Raw genomic sequence first — 15,869 nt, 5'->3', positions numbered from 1 at the left:
GAATGTTACTCAGAAGCAATATTGGCACAGGCAGCACACTTGACAGGTAAAGTGCTGAGTTCTATTATGTGTTTATATGGACATTGTATTGTATTTGTATATTGTAGACAGAAATTGTGGTTGAGTAAATGTTGACATAATTTTCATTTTTGGGTGAAAAAATACCGATTAAAATGGTTTAATTTTTGACTATTATTACTTGTAGGATTTGCGTCAAACCAATAAACCTTTATTTTGAAGGGAGATTGTTTTTTTAACCGGAAGTCGTATTTGTGGCATCGTTCTAGCCTGCCAGTGATCAGGAAGCGCATACGTTAAACGGTGTGAATCATGGACCATCATACGAAGTGATATGACAACGGTAAGTCATTTTGGAGCCTCATATATGTTGTTTACAAAGTTTTAATTCTACTAATTTCGAGGACACGTTCAATTGAGGCGTAACAGCTGTGTTGAGCGCGTGTTAGCTGCTCTCGAGCTTGTTTCGTGGCTGTAGCGGTGCGCGAGCGCTCACCTGCCTGTACGTTCACAGACAGAGCTTCACTAATAAACACACACCTGATGCTCTTGACCCCTAAACTCATGGCTGTAGAAAATATGAGAGTTGGACGTTTTTGTAAAAAAAATAGTTAACTTAAACTTTTTCTGTAGGTAATGGCTACGTGGCTGTTGACATTTTGACATTTCCTGTTCTTATTCGTACCTTTACATTATGTTTAATGATGTAGACGCGTAAATTCACCTGCTGTTCATGTCATCACACCTGTTTATTTAAATAGATTTAATTATATCCTTAAAGGTATTGCTTTTAAAGCGATAGTTCACCCCAAAATGAAAAGTCTGTCATAATTTACTCACCCTCATGTCTCGCTCTGTGGCTTTATTTATGTTTTCGTAGAATGACAGCCTCTCTTCAGGTTCATTGTATGTAAAAAGATGCTATGATATTGTAAAGACTGAGGCTGTCAGCCCCTGATATTCTGCCTACTTTCTCCTCTTTTGTTCTATCGGTAAAAGGAAGTCATAGATGTTTTAAATAATTCTGAGAAACATATTTGACCCTTTTTGCTTTTGAGAAATGGGCTGTGCAGTTGACTTAATGCATAATGAGAGGAGCTGTCTGTTATCAGGAGGCATGAGATATGGCCTGAAACTTGCTGACAGCCACAGTTAAAGAGGGGGGAAATATCTGGTTTACTGAAGGGACCACTTCACTGCTTTTGTGTTCAAAGGTTGCGGCTTATGCTTGTAACAGTTTAAAAGACTGTACACCGAGATTATTACTGCTTACACAGTCATGCTCTGGGAAAACATAGTAAACTTTATAGACCAGTTTATTAGCTTAAAATGATCTTTAGTTTGTAATGCAAGACAAAAAACATATTTTCATGCACTGGTCAATTTTGAGATTTTGGGCTTCCATAACATGTCCTCTTTCAAATTAGTGGAAAGAAAACATACAAAATACATATTTAAGTGTTTACTTTAATACACTTTTATCTATTTGCGTTTTCTAGATTTCAATTACACTACATATATCTGTAAAGGCCATTTTCTCAAAATTAGTTTTTTCCCCCTCATACGCTGAGCCAGAAATCTTTACTTCAGTATGCCAACAAAATGAAAGAATAATTTTGAATCTGTCTTTGTCCAATGTTCAGATTTTTTGTTCTGGAAATGTAGATAATGCCGTACTTTATTATTTAAACACAACCTTTCAGAAAACGTCTAATACAATTGTACTTCAATTTGGGAAATATGGTGATATCTATTAGTTAAAATGTGTACCCTATTTAGGCTACCTGTTGTCTTGCCTTAATTAAAGATGATCTCAATTTTTACCGAACTCATGAATCCTTGATTTGGGTACAGTGATATAAAGACTCCTCTTGAGCCTTGATGGGATTTTTCTTTTTCTGGTTTTATGGGTAAAATAAACACTTATTGAATATTAATGGAGTAAGAATTTGTATAAAAAAAACACCATTTAGGTTTTAATTTCAGCTAAAGGTTTTGTGATAATTTTTGGCATTTCATATTTTATAATAACTTCTAGGCTATATGATTCTGCTATTAGTTACTGAATGGTGTACATCTTAAAGGTCACATTCATATTTCACAAATCAGTCTTTGTTGCCATTGTAACCTAAAGGTGAAGTAAGCGATTTCTGAGAATCATCGTTGAACACTGTTGATATTTGAAATCAACCCAATCAAACACACCCCTCCCTTCATTGCTCCGCCCCCACAAACATGCAATGCAAGAGTTGATATATCTCATCATAGCAGAAGCAAAGCAAAATAAAGCTTAGCGAAAAATAAAGTGAAGATGACAAACGAATGACAAGGAACAGCACACGAGTTTATAAAAGCAAGAGTTTTTTAGTCGCCAGCAGCACACCCACAAAACCAATGTTACTCACTTATGGAGCAGAAACAAAGCAACCTCAGCGGCCTTTTTTCACGCCTTCCCGCTTGGGTCTCTCCAGCGCTGGAAAGCTGTTCTATAAATACTGTGGGTCCTAAAGCTCATAACCCTTCTTTTTCCAGTGATATTCCTTTGAACTTTTCTCTTTTGTAATGTCTCTCAGCCATCTCTCTTTCTACAGTCTTTCTTCAAATCTCCCTCTTGTGCTCTCTCTCCTCCCCCATCATGAGTGTATACGCCCCTAACTGCTGATTGGCTACAAGTGTGTTGTGGTGCTCTATCCAATCCACTTTCAACAGCGTTTTTCAGAAATTGCTTACTGCACCTTTAAGCAAACAATATGAGCGTGAGGGCTAAATCTTAGTAAATGTAAAATAATACGGAGTCAAATCTAAAGCTGTTAAATGCTGAAAGGCCATGACTAATGGCGCTTTTCCACTGCATGGTACGGTACGGCTCGGCTCACTTTATGGCACTTTTCCACTGCATGGTACGGCTCGCTTCGGCTTGCTTTAAATGGTATTACCTCTGTTGAGGTTCCAAGCATACCGTACCGATCCTAAAATGTGACGTGAAAACACTACAGATCACTGATTGGTCAGAGAGAATCGTCACTACCAGCGTCATTGGATTTGCAACACGAGACACCAAACCCACCAAAAGTATTTTTTTTTCGCAATGACTTGCTTGAACATTTTTATAATAAATGAAAGAAAAGTAACTGGTGACTGGTCAGTAGACGAGGTGCAGACGTTCCTCTCGTTGGTAGCCGAGGAGCGGATCCAGCGAGAGCTGGATATTGCGACCAGGAATGAAAAAGTTTTTCAGCAACTTTTAACGAGCAGTCTACTATCCCACCCACTTTGAAGCGGTAGTAAACTGCAGTGGAAAAGCCAAGTGAGCCGCAGGGGCGGCGCCAGATAATTTGTAACGCAGGTGCTGAGGGGGTTCTAGATCATTGACAGGGGGAGCTGCACAATTTTATATAGGCTATATGAGCAAAACTTAACACTCAATATTTTATTCAATTATTTTAATTAGCACAATTAAAGTTTTAATTTTATTAAATTGAACAAGCACAAGATTCAGCATCAAATATTCGTAAAGATTTATTATTATTAATAATGTTATTTGTAGATCCGGTGACACGCGTGCATTGATTTTTATTAATAAACTAGTGTTTTCTGTGTCAGTGTCGGCTGCAAAGATGAAGTTGACGATCGCCATCTCCGTAGTGAATGCGTCTATAGAGAGGAATGCACATAATGGATTACATAAGCAGAGAGTAGCCTATCTCTTTTCATTTTGAATTGTTGTGTTTAAAGACATTTAAAGCTGTCTATATTTCTCATGTCTGTGAGGCATACGCTGAGTTTTTGTTACAGTGTCATACAGTGTAATTATATATTTAAGTGCTGAGTAATATTAATTAACTACATGTACTTACTACTTACTATAGGGTTAGGGTAGGATTAGTGTTTAGTTGAGGGTTAGTTGCATGTAATTATGCATAATTTACTGTTATTACTACGGTAAGTACATGTAACAAGGACACTGTAAAATAAAGTGTTACCCAAAACTTAATGAAGTGGTCAAAATCATGTCTGACCCACTCAATGTCTCCTGATATATTGCGCATCCTATCTTACTCATGCTGTTCACTTTTCATAATCAACATAGTTGGAAAAAAAAACATATTTTAACAAATATGAAACTAAATGTGCTTATTTAATGGCTACAACACGTATAGGCCTAGTAGGCCTACAGACTCTCTATTTGTAAAAATTAATGCACATTCATTTAATTCATAATTTTGCACACGTAAGTTGAAAGGCATTTGTTTTTGCATAGTAAGACGTATCTGCTACATTTATCAAATTCACGGATAATTACGCGTTCGTTTATTAATCATTATGATACTAAAATCATAATAAAGTAGGCTAAAATCAGTTGGGCCAAGCAAATGAACGCAACGCGTTTAATTACACGTTAAGCATTTAACTTCCATAGAATACAGCCTGAATATAACTGCTTCCAGAAATAATTTTTGGGGGTGCTATCGGGGTGCTTTGGTCCCTCTTGGGGGTGCTGAAGCACCTGCTAGCCCCTCCCTAGCGCCACCCATGGTGAGCCAAGCCGAGCCGAATCGTATCACGCAGTGGAAAAGCACCATAATTCTTCAACAAGGGTCAGGTTTGACCTGTATAGACCACAGGTGGAACTTTCTTTAAATTGGTTGTTTTTAAAAGAAAACTGGAAATTTGTTTTTGTGTTCTGTTTTTGTGGTCCCCCCAAGACAACAGAAAGGTTAATATCTTTGTGTCATGTCTTATTAATATGATGAGGGTTCCCATAGTCATGAAAAACCAGCAAATATATGTGAATTTTAAACGTGTTTTCATGAAATAGTCAGAAAACAGTTTATTGAATTTCTTCTCTTCTGAGAAAATTGCTTTATTCTCTTGGTACCCTTAAAAAGTGTTTTAATCAAGTTATTCGAAATGTAGTTTTAGAATTTATAAAAAAAAAAGGTTAAATAAGTAAATAAAGTTTTCACTATGAAAATAGCGAGAGAAACTGTCATGGCATTAAACAGACAAAATGAGGCAGATCTTTCAAAGTTATTAATTTTTATAGTGAACCGATTTTATAGTGAATCGTTTGTTCTAGAATTGCTTCAAAAAGTGCTTGTCCAGTAATAAGTAGCTATAATTGTAAATCTATTCATATAAATGGAAATATGCCTGCGCAATCTCTGTGATTATAGTCTGTGATTAAAAATATTGATTTTTAAAAAAGCCTTATCCAGTAATGACTGGAAAGGTCAGGATATTTACTGAAAACTGTGGGAACCCTGATTGATGCATAATGCAGACCTTCCATTTGATAGAAATAATGAACTGCATGAATATGATCAGTAATTGTGAACATGTGCTGTAGGTGCCTAGTCTGAAGTTGCCTTAGTCCAGGACACAGCAGACCAGGATGGCTCTAATAGAGGGGGTGGGTGATGAGGTCACCCTGCTCTTTGGAGTGGTGTTCCTGGTGCTCGTCCTGGTTCTGGCCTGGGCTTCCACTCACACTGTTGAACCCCCTGAACACCTCCTCTCACCCAGCCCAGGGACCTCCCCCTCCACAGAGACTGACAGCCAGGACCCACTCCCCTCGGGTAATACGGACTCGTCGCCCAGCGGTGTCAGGGAGAATGATAAGAGTGAGCCTGGAACAGAAGCAGGAGCGGTGGGACAGTCCTCGGATGATAGTAGGGCTGAAGGAGGTGAGGGTGGCCTCCTGGAGGAAGCAGGGATTGAGAGGGATGGGTTGAGACATCGAGAATCAGCGGGTCCCTCGACTCAACCTCCAGCCAGCGCCCCAAGTGCCACACAGCCTTCGGCCGAAGAAGCACCGAATGACACCCAAAGGAACATGGTGCTCAGGTTGAAGTTCTTGAATGATACAGAGAGGACAGCGCAAGTGAATCTTCAAGACACGATTGGTTACATTAAACGGTAAGCAACTGAATACTCAACCTAATATAAGTTTGGTATCAAATGTTTGTTCTATTTAAGATAAGACGCCCAAGGCAGCATACAGTTTGCAGCAGATGGAAACAATTAGCCTATTTGGGTTTAAAAACAAAACAGGGGGCGAGGGTTTCTAGTCTGCAAATTTCTTTGTCCTTAAAGGGATAGTCCACCGACAAATCATAATTTACTCTCTCTTGTCATTCCAAGCCTGTATGCATTTCTTTTTTCTGCTGAACACAAGAGAAGATACTTGGAAGAATGTTGATAACCAAACAGTTTCAGTACCCATTAACTTCCATTGTATTTTTTGTCCAATGAAAGCCAATGAAACTGTTTAGCTATTAACATTCTTCAAAATATCTTCTTTTGGCTTCCACAGAAAAAAGAAAGTCATATAAATTTGGAACAACATGAGGGTGAGTAAGTGAAGACAGAATTAAAAATTTGGGGTGGACAATCTCTTTACATTTCTGCAGTTCTGTGTCCTGTTTGGTACAGTACCTCAATTCAAATTCAAAACTTCAATTGGATTTTAACAGGTGTCCTCAATTCGGTATTAAATGCTTCTGCTTCTGTTTGTCTTCTGTTATCACATTTATAACAAGATGGTAGATGTATAGTAACCTTAAGAAAGCATTTTTTTATGTTTATTTGATTTTTGCATATGAATTGTATCCTTGGCTACCTGCTAATTGTCATCAGGCAACATATACATTTTTGTCAATCAATAAGAAAGTTTCTGCCAAGAAAATTTCAGCAAAAACAGGCCAGAGACCTTTTGTTCCAACACCACTTCTCTTTCCTATGCAGTGTGTAGCACCATTCTTTCAGTCAGAAAAGTGAACCAAAAAACAGACCTCCTTGAGCCTCATGAGACACAATTATCCATTCTTACAAGCAGTAACCATTCTATTAAAATCAGGCAGAACGGTCCTTCAACGTCTTCTGGAAACATGAGGCATTGAGTGTGTGGGAGTTGACATCATGTTTGCAGTAGGTGAATGCACCCTTTTAAGAGGTCAGATTGGAGAGTTTCAGTTTTGAAAAGTTATTCATTGGGAAGGCAGCTTGTGTGTTTGCAAGGAAAATCGATGCACAATCCTCTACATTTATTGTGGAGTTTTTCTTCTGTTTTAAATGGAATTTAAACATTGCTGAGCAGCTTTACAAAATATCTGCATTCTCTGCAAACGATAGTATTTAAAACAGTAGGCCTATTTCATTCAGTTTTTTTTTGTTTTTAAATTCTTCAGTTATTCCAAACTATTCCAAACTACCTAAGAATGTTCCATTAAAATAGTTTAAATGCATCAGCACAGCATTTTTAGATGACAAATAAAAATACATTTTTGTACTTGCATTTTTGCACAGTGTGAACTTGAAAGTTTTTTTGGAACTTTTTTTTTTTTAGGAGTTCTGAAGGCTGAGAGGCTTTTTGTTATTATTGTTCTTTGTCAATTGTTTGTCTGGAGCTAAACAATTTGCGACTTTTGACATTGTGATTTGAACTTTAATATGGTAAACTTTTTACATCTCATCTCATTCTGCTTTTATATCAAAGCTAATATAAAATCAGAATGAAAGAACAGCTCTTATATTCTCAACCCAACATAAACTGCTTTTAGAACCCCTGTTATTTAAAGTGGCTATATCATATATAGGAAATGTTCATGGATAACTCACTATTTTTATTGCCAATGAGTAAACAGCTTGAAATGAAACTTAAAAAATTAGACCTTCCTCGACTTCCTAGATTGTTTATGAAAGGCTGTAGACTAATTTTTATGTGATGGACTCGGGACGTTTCTGCTGGGAAAATGAAAAGGATGTGATGTTTATGCGTGCTCCAGAGAGCTTCTCTTCCGCTCTGTGACATATGAAACGAAAGGATAATGCCGAAAGAGCTGTACTGGAATGTCAATGTCATGCAAAGAAAAAGGATTAATTCAAACTAGGGCTGCAGAATCAATCGCAATGAATCTGCACGCGATTTGGCAAAGGCTGCAATTATTTTATGCGCAGCTTGTCAGTGCAGCACGGCTGATCGGTAGTAAATGCTGCTCCATCTGAAAGCCAGAGGGCGCTCTCATGCAGACACGGCAAATATGGCCCGCCGCAGAAGTATGATAACGCACATCATTCCAGGTAATCCCTACGGGCATCATCTCATAGAAGGATGCTCAACTGTCGTTATGAAGTGAGTTTGGAGTAAAAGCATGTTATTAATGTTGTCTTTGGTTGGACAAGAGGTTCATAAATGCTTCTCATGTTTGGAAAGATGTTTGACACGTGTTGCTTTTGCAAATGCACATTATAAGTGAGTCAAACTCAGTGTTTACAGAGCCGTACATCAATGACAAGCTGCACATAAAATATAATCGCAGCCTTTGCGATTTCATAATCGCGATAAGCTAAATCGGTTTAAGTGTGATTACATGTAAATTGCGATTAAACGTGCAGCCCTAATTCAAACTATAGTCACAGAGGCAGATCTATATAGGCAATAGTCTCAAATAGGCCTATACTTTATAATCAAACTATCATGAGTGTAATTTTAATTACATTTTATGTAGACAATGCCGGTGACATGTAGCCTGGGTTTCCCCATGCTGCCTTGCGCGCAGCGCGATTTTATTCACGCTGCTAGGCAGCCTGGACACCATGGACCAGATTTTCCCCTCAAAAAGGGAACCAATCACAGAACGGGGAGGAAGCAGCAAGACGATGACGACGTCTATGCGACACAGCAGTTTGTTTATATCTATGGATCCAACATGGAATCAGACGCGAAGTTACCTTTTGATGCAGCCTTAGATAGTGTTTCTAAGTAGTTTAGAACGCAAGTTTATTTCGTCTTCTTCCTCATCGAATTTCTGTCGCTCTACATACGTCATCTGGTATAATTGAAACGATTGGCTATGAGCTACGTACAGGCGCATTTGATAGACATTCGTAGTGCCCAATAAACGGCTCTGGGCATTCGTAAACCACGCCTCAAATACGAGAAAATTAACGTGGTTCCCAGACCACGTCTCAATGAGACGAGGTCTAACGTTAGCCAGGCTAGGTGACATGCAGAGCTTGTGCAAACATATCTACGACGCTATGATCAGATGCTTTATTAACTGCTGTTTTCTCACCGCTGTCATTTCTGTTGTGTTTATTTTGTTATTTACATATTCATCTTAACGTCACTCTTAGCAGCATGGGTGGCGTCTGGATGTTTACTAACAGCAAATAGCTGCAAAGGTATTTCCAACTTCTTATTGCTTCTAAGCAAAGAACAAAACAAAAAAATTGACGTAAGTATATCAAGGCACTTGTACGTTGCGTTACGTGTGCTCAAGTACGAGCACAAGCAATGACTTGTTGGCTGCAGTTCACTTAACGGCCACTGGTCCTTAATAACAAGGGTTTCTGAATTCTTCATATAGAATCAAAAAACAGCCCAGTTCTATATGCATTCACAATGTATACCTGTACTTGAAATTTGTTTTGTTCACTTTATTTAAAGTGCCCCTATTATGCTATTTTAAAGTTTCCTAATGTTATTTTGGAGTCTCCTACAACAAGTTTACATGCATCAAAGGTAAAAAAACGGTTTAATTTCCTCATAATATACATTTGCACATCACCACATTTTTCAATGATTCTCAAACGACTCGTCAGATGAATCAATCTCTCTAAATCCCGCCTTTCCGCAAGCTACTCTGCTCTGGTTGGCCAGACAGCTCAGTCTGTCGTGATTGGTTTACCACATGCGGCGCGCGTCGAAAACAAAAACGCCCATTGCCATAACAACGTCAGCTGTCCTCAGGCTTCCTACACCGTCAACTAAACACAGTAATGAACAATGACGTTGATTTTACCATATCAATGCAAGCGCAGAGCTCGAATTGAGTCAAGTCTTATGGGGGTCCCCAAGTTTTTTTTGGGCGGGGGGTTGGTTAGTCTCGCAATATACACTTTATACAAAATATACAGTATATTTGATCATAATATGCGTATATATACTATTTATTAAAAACGCTGGATAAAGAATTGTGTATATATATATATAATTCTTCTTTTAAATTACTTACTAAAGTAATATGGATTTAGAGGGTGAAAATTTCTAACCTCCCAAACTCAAAATTTTCTAGTGACTGATAACATCTAAATTTTGCAATTGGCCCAAGTGAAATTCTGTAAATTAAATTTTATAATTTACAGATTTTCACTTGGGCCAATTGAAAAATTTAGATGTTATCAGTCACTAGAAAATTTTGAGTTAGGGAGGTTAGAATTTTTTTACAGTGTACTTAGTGTATATATATATATAAACTCAGTCTCTTTTGCTACAACTGAAATGGAGAACTGAACATAACTATATATAATGTGTTACATAGAAATGTAGAAAACACGTTTCGGCCCAGATCCGGCCCACATCTGGCACTTGTGGAATGCGGATCTGACCCACATGCAGCGTGGAATGATGACAGTTGGGCGGCTCACTCCTGTTTGCCAGATCTGGGCCACAAGCAGGCCATAGCAATGCCACATGTCAGCCAAGAGCAAAGAAATAAACCAGAACTGGACCTAATCTGAGCCGCAAAACCTGTGTATATTAAATATGGAGTCATTTCAGCCTTAATAAGCCTGTTAACAAGCAGAATCACTGAAGGAAAGAAGAGAACAGAAAAAGAGTCGAGCAGAAACACAAGAACTACAACTGACTTCAGCCACAGTCTAAGATGAACTGAAGCGAAAAGGAGACATTAAATCTGTGAAGATCTCAGCAGAGGAGGATTAAACAACTCCACAAACAGCATCTTAGACTGTGGCTGAAGTCAGTTGTAGTTCTTGTGTTTCTGCTCGTCTCTTTTTCTGTCCTCTTCTTTCCTTCAGTGATCCTGCTTGTTAACAGGCTTATTAAAGGTCCCATGACATGCTACTTTTTGTAGGCTTTAATATAGGCCTTAGTGGTCCCTAGTACTGTATCTGAAATCTCTTTCCAAAAATTCAGCCTCGGTGCAGAATTATAGCCACTACAAGCCAGTCCCAGAATGAGCTTCCTTCAGACAGGCCGTTTCGGTGTCTGTAGCTTTAAATACTAATGAGGAGGAGAAAGGCGGCGCGAGGTGGAGGGTGGGTGTGGCCTTGACCATCTTGCGCAACGGGACCGTGGCGTGCATGTTTACGTTGGATATAGCAATGGCAAGAAGACACGCAGTCTTTCAAGCATTTCAGTTTGACCCAGAATCTGATCCAGATGGAGAAGCAACGGATGAAGAAGTTGCAACTCAGCGGCTCCAGCAGGACGTTTCCGAATGGTCAGTTTAAAATATTATGTCTGGATACGGTACTTTATTCGGATGGTTTAGTTATTATCATGTAGCTAACGCGAACCTACTGTTGCCTTTTCATGAGAGATCTGTAACGTCTGTATTTATCTTATTACAATATCATCAAGCTCTGCGATCTTGAAATGCGGATATCGCGCGCGCCATATAACCAACAGGAAAACGGTTATCCAAATAACAAAGACGTGTACAACACTCACGTTACAGTGTGTGTATTCACACACATAAACTGCATAGCTGCATAGCTAATGTTACAGCCACATTCTACGTGTAAAATCTAGGTAACGTTAACCATAAACAGTAAAGCAACACACTTATATATCATTAGTTGACTTACTTGTCCGAGGTGTGTAGCTGAGCCAAAGAGAGTGATCCAGACTTTAGTTTCAGACGTTCAGCAAGCCCAGCTCTGTATTGACCCTTCGGTGTTCATTTGTACATCCAATTATTGAGCAATTGTTATGCTTCGCTCGCTCAAAAGCCATGATATCTCTCGTCTCGTGGACAAACTAAAATCGCGCGCGCGCGTTCCTACTTCCTAGCGCATTTTCTCATGGGCGGAAAATCTCTGGGCGGGCAAAGCAGAGACAGGGGAGGTAACATTTCCTCCTTATGACGTCATAAGGAGGAGATTCAAGATCAGCGCGTATGAACCTCCATTTTCTCAAAGGCAGAGAAAGATAGCAAAAGCTCGATTTACACCGATTGAAATTTTTAGAAACTTGGGGACCATATACAGGCTAGGGGAACTCATATTAATGTTAAAAAACCTCAGAAAGTGAAAATTTCATGTCATGGGACCTTTAAGGCTGAAATGACTCTATATTTAATATCAGACTTTGTGGCTCAGATAAGGTCCGTTTATCAATGACAGCCTTTAGATTTCGATTGTAAAACTAATTAAAATATAAACTAATGGTTTAAAAATGTGTTATTTGTTAAGTGACCATGGTATAAGCGGGTTAATGCCCTGCGAGGTGTCCTTTGTCAGGTATTAATGGACTTCGGCGGAGGCAACCGTCCGACGCGCATTAATACCTGACAATGGACACCTCGTCGGGCATTAACCCTTACTTATCCATCTTCATCGAGATCTCTAGCACTCCTGTAGAACCAGGAGGACTATTAATAATGAAAAATTAGTAACTTAAGCCTAAGTGTTTCCAATTTATGCAAGGAATACAAAAGCCCCGGCATGGAGTGGACAGATATAAAGTAGAAAGATATACAGAGAGAAACAATTACCCCTCAAAAAAGTCAGTAAGAAGCTTTCTTTTCCCGACTGGGAGTGGAGGTTTATTTTTCTCCATTTTTTAAAAAGCTAAAATTAGCTTCACCGGAGCGGCGCCAAACAAACAATCCTGTCAGTCAACGATGTCATGCGCGCGCACAGCGCTCTTTAGATGTGGGGCGGGGCGTTTACATTTTAAAGAGACAACTAGCTATAAACAAACTTAAAATAAATTATTGTAAATAATCAATTCACGAAATGTACTGTATCCATTGCATGCATTTAATCAGATTTGTCATTATTATTTTTACTAAAATAAAAATATCTGAGGGACCCCCCTAATTCTATTTTTTATTTCTTATGGGGGGTCCCTAATACCTTATGGGGGGTCCCGGATCCCCCCAGCCCCCCCTCAATTCGAGCACTGTGCAAGCGTGAGTCCGATGATGAAATACTGGAAGAACTAGTTATTCAACCCAAACCTCCATCGCAAGGACAACTCGAGCAGGACGTTTCTCAGTGATACACTACTTAGTTTGAAGCACATTATGAGATGTTGCAACTGTAATTCCTCACCATCAGCATTAACAAGTGCATGTCCATCAACAAACCGATTATTTTACTTGTACTAATTTATTTACTGAGTATTTTTCTAATATATTGCGGTGAACACGTGGAAACTGTATCAATAACAGTGCATGTATGCAATGTATACATTAGCCGAGTTCTAGCGTGAATGACTGATGTAACATAAACGGTGGTAAAACAAATCTTGCTCCATGCTTAATCTTTCCTCAAAGTAGTGCGAACGACAGACAATCTGCATTAATAGACACAGTTATAGGTAATGGTGGCCCACAAACTGATTAGCAGAAGTATTTAAGACAGTGATAATGTGAGTTAGCCAGTTAGCAGGAGACCTACACAATATAAAACTCAAAACTAAGTATTTTGAACACCATCTTTCAAGAACGAGTGGTTTGCGAATCCTGCATTGAACTCCGAGATTTGAGAAGCAGTCGTCAGTAAAATAAAGGGAACACAGCAAAAGTTTAGGATTATACTGCTGTGATATCATGGTAAAGATGAATTTTAACCACTGATTCTTCACATGCTCTACCTTGGGCAGTAAAAAAAAAAAAAGGCTTTACCTTCACATTTTAGAGCACAGCGTCTTCTGGACATGATGCTATCCAGTATCCACAGGAATCAGCTGCTGGTTTGGTTGAGGTTCAAGTTTTCCCAGGTGTCTGCACATGCAATAAGTGGGCAGGCAATATGCTAATGTTTCGTCTTGACGTCACAACGAAACGGCTTATGACTCGTTTGAAAAACAATTAATTTCATTGACTCAGAGTCGACTCTTACTTTTGAAAGACAATACATTTATATACGGTGCACTTTCAGATTTAAAACTTTGCAGGATGTTTTCATTCACTTAGAGCTATGTTACACACTACATGAAAGGTCATTTTCAAAAATCCATAATAGGGGCCCTTTAATTCTTTCCCCGCCATTGATGGAATTTTCTGGCTTTCCGTGTTTTCTCTGTTATATGGTAGGGGTCGCTATTAGGCATCTTCTGTTAGAGCACTGAATATCCTGATCAAAACATTGACAAAGAAGAAGCAGAAACAAGCGATTGCATATGTAAGCAGATGCATGTGTAATAATTAATGCGATCATCGATATTAAACGGCATACGAATCAAAACTGCCTAAATTTACCAAATGAAAAATTGACCCAGGGCGAGCTCTAGGACTGTGAAGCCTCCACTCCATCTATGTTTTGATCATCGTTCTGAATCCGATCCAGACGTAGTTTTTGACAACAACGTGATTTTCTCAGCTTTTTGCTAAAAAATATGCTTCTTTTTTTTTAAAAACGTACCTACATTCAAGTATTGATAAAAAAGGAATATATGAAGCTAGAATAAAACGTCTTTTTGTTTTGTTTTTTTAAAGCAGAGGGTTTGTTCTTTCTTTTGATATATTGCATGTTCAGATATTTATACAACAAAATATTCTGGGGGCCATGAAACGTTTTGTGAAAATGATCAAAAATGCTGGCTGGCAACTTTTTTTTCAAAAACTCTGGTGGAGGAAAAGTTAATAGGGTCTCAGTCTAGTTTTCATTTACACTCTTATATGGTATAATTATGATTATATTGATTATTGTTAGGTGAAGCCTATATTTCTGAAAAAAATTTTTCACCTTCATACAGTATTGTGAGGCGGTCTGCTTAAACCAGTTTCTGTGTGTGGTTATACAGTAATTATTAATATTCATAGGTCAAGCAGCATTGTTGTGCGCACAGATTCAAGCAGACCAGTATGTATAGGTGTTTGTATTTGTGTGTATATAAACTTCTGTTTGATTGCATTTTCAGGACTTACTTTGCTGGACAGGAGCACCAGGTACGTCTGATTTACCAGGGCCAGCTCCTTCAGGACGATACCCAGACGCTGGCCTCTCTCAACCTGGCTGACAACAGTGTTCTGCACTGCCACATCTCGCAGCATGCCACACGGGCCATGCCTGCCGGGGCACGGGCTGCTGACCAGGTGCATGTGGCTCTCAACGTGGGGAGCCTCATGGTGCCTCTGTTCGTGCTTATGCTGTCTGTGCTCTGGTACTTCCAGATCCAGTACCGGCAGTTCTTCACTGCACCTGCCACCGCCTCACTCGTGGGCATCACCATCTTCTTTAGTTTTGTTGCGTTTGGGGTATACCGCCGTTGATGGCTGTTTCTGTCCAGTTATATTCAACATATACGTGTTTGCGCACATACAGATACTCATTCTTTGCACTTGCTCACTTACCAGTGCCAGTGGAAATGTCCTCTGGGATTTCTGGACTTCTCAGTTTTGCTGAAGGCTGTGATTTCAGAGAAACATCTCTGAGGTCGTCTCTTTTTTTTTTTGTTATTGTGGTTTTCGTTTGTTTTATTTGTTGTTCATCACTTTTGCCATTTTTCATCTGCACCAAGTTTATGCTTGTCACAGATAGGAATATGCTATATATTTGATTTGATTTTTAAAGAAAACTAGAGATGTTTATTGTGCCTGTCCTCTTTTTCTTTGTTCTTTTTTTTTCTTTTCACATGCATGCTGCCAGTGTGAAACTGGGGCTTGCTTGTAAGAGGGTGTATGAAATGATGGTGTTCGAGTTTCAAGTAGAGGCTCGTCTGGCTGTCTGCCGGACTCAAACTGTAGTAAAGCAGGTCAGTAGAGCTGCTCTTGTATGTTGGAACAATTCAAATAATTTGTGTACAAATAAGGCTTTTGAAATGGAGATATAATCTATTAAATCATTCTTTTATTTACTGGTGACTTGTCATT

The 15,869-nt window shown here is 38.8% G+C and overlaps 1 protein-coding gene across 1 annotated transcript; it reads left to right on the top strand.

The window, feature by feature from the left end:
* Positions 1-272: 272 nt before the first annotated feature.
* Positions 273-15,853, top strand: tmub1 (transmembrane and ubiquitin-like domain containing 1). The gene is made up of 3 exons (XM_082172710.1): positions 273-361; positions 5,369-5,937; positions 14,918-15,853. The coding sequence occupies exons 2-3, from the start codon at positions 5,414-5,416 to the stop codon at positions 15,267-15,269; spliced, it is 876 nt and encodes a 291-aa protein (XP_082028836.1). The 5' UTR covers positions 273-361; positions 5,369-5,413; the 3' UTR covers positions 15,270-15,853.
* The last annotated feature ends 16 nt before the right edge of the window (positions 15,854-15,869 follow it).

The sequence above is a fragment of the Leuciscus leuciscus genome, assembly GCF_965113295.1.
Source record: "Leuciscus leuciscus genome assembly, chromosome: 6".
NCBI classification, from domain to species: domain Eukaryota; kingdom Metazoa; phylum Chordata; class Actinopteri; order Cypriniformes; family Leuciscidae; genus Leuciscus; species Leuciscus leuciscus.
This window is presented reverse-complemented; position numbering and strand designations above follow the sequence as displayed.

Coding starts and splice junctions, on each gene's coding strand:
- tmub1 (XM_082172710.1), top strand. CDS start 5,414: ATGGCTCTAATAGAGGGGGTGGGTGATGAGGTCACCCTGCTCTTTGGA. Junction 5,938..14,917: donor ACGATTGGTTACATTAAACG/GTAAGCAACTGA, acceptor TTGCATTTTCAG/GACTTACTTTGCTGGACAGG.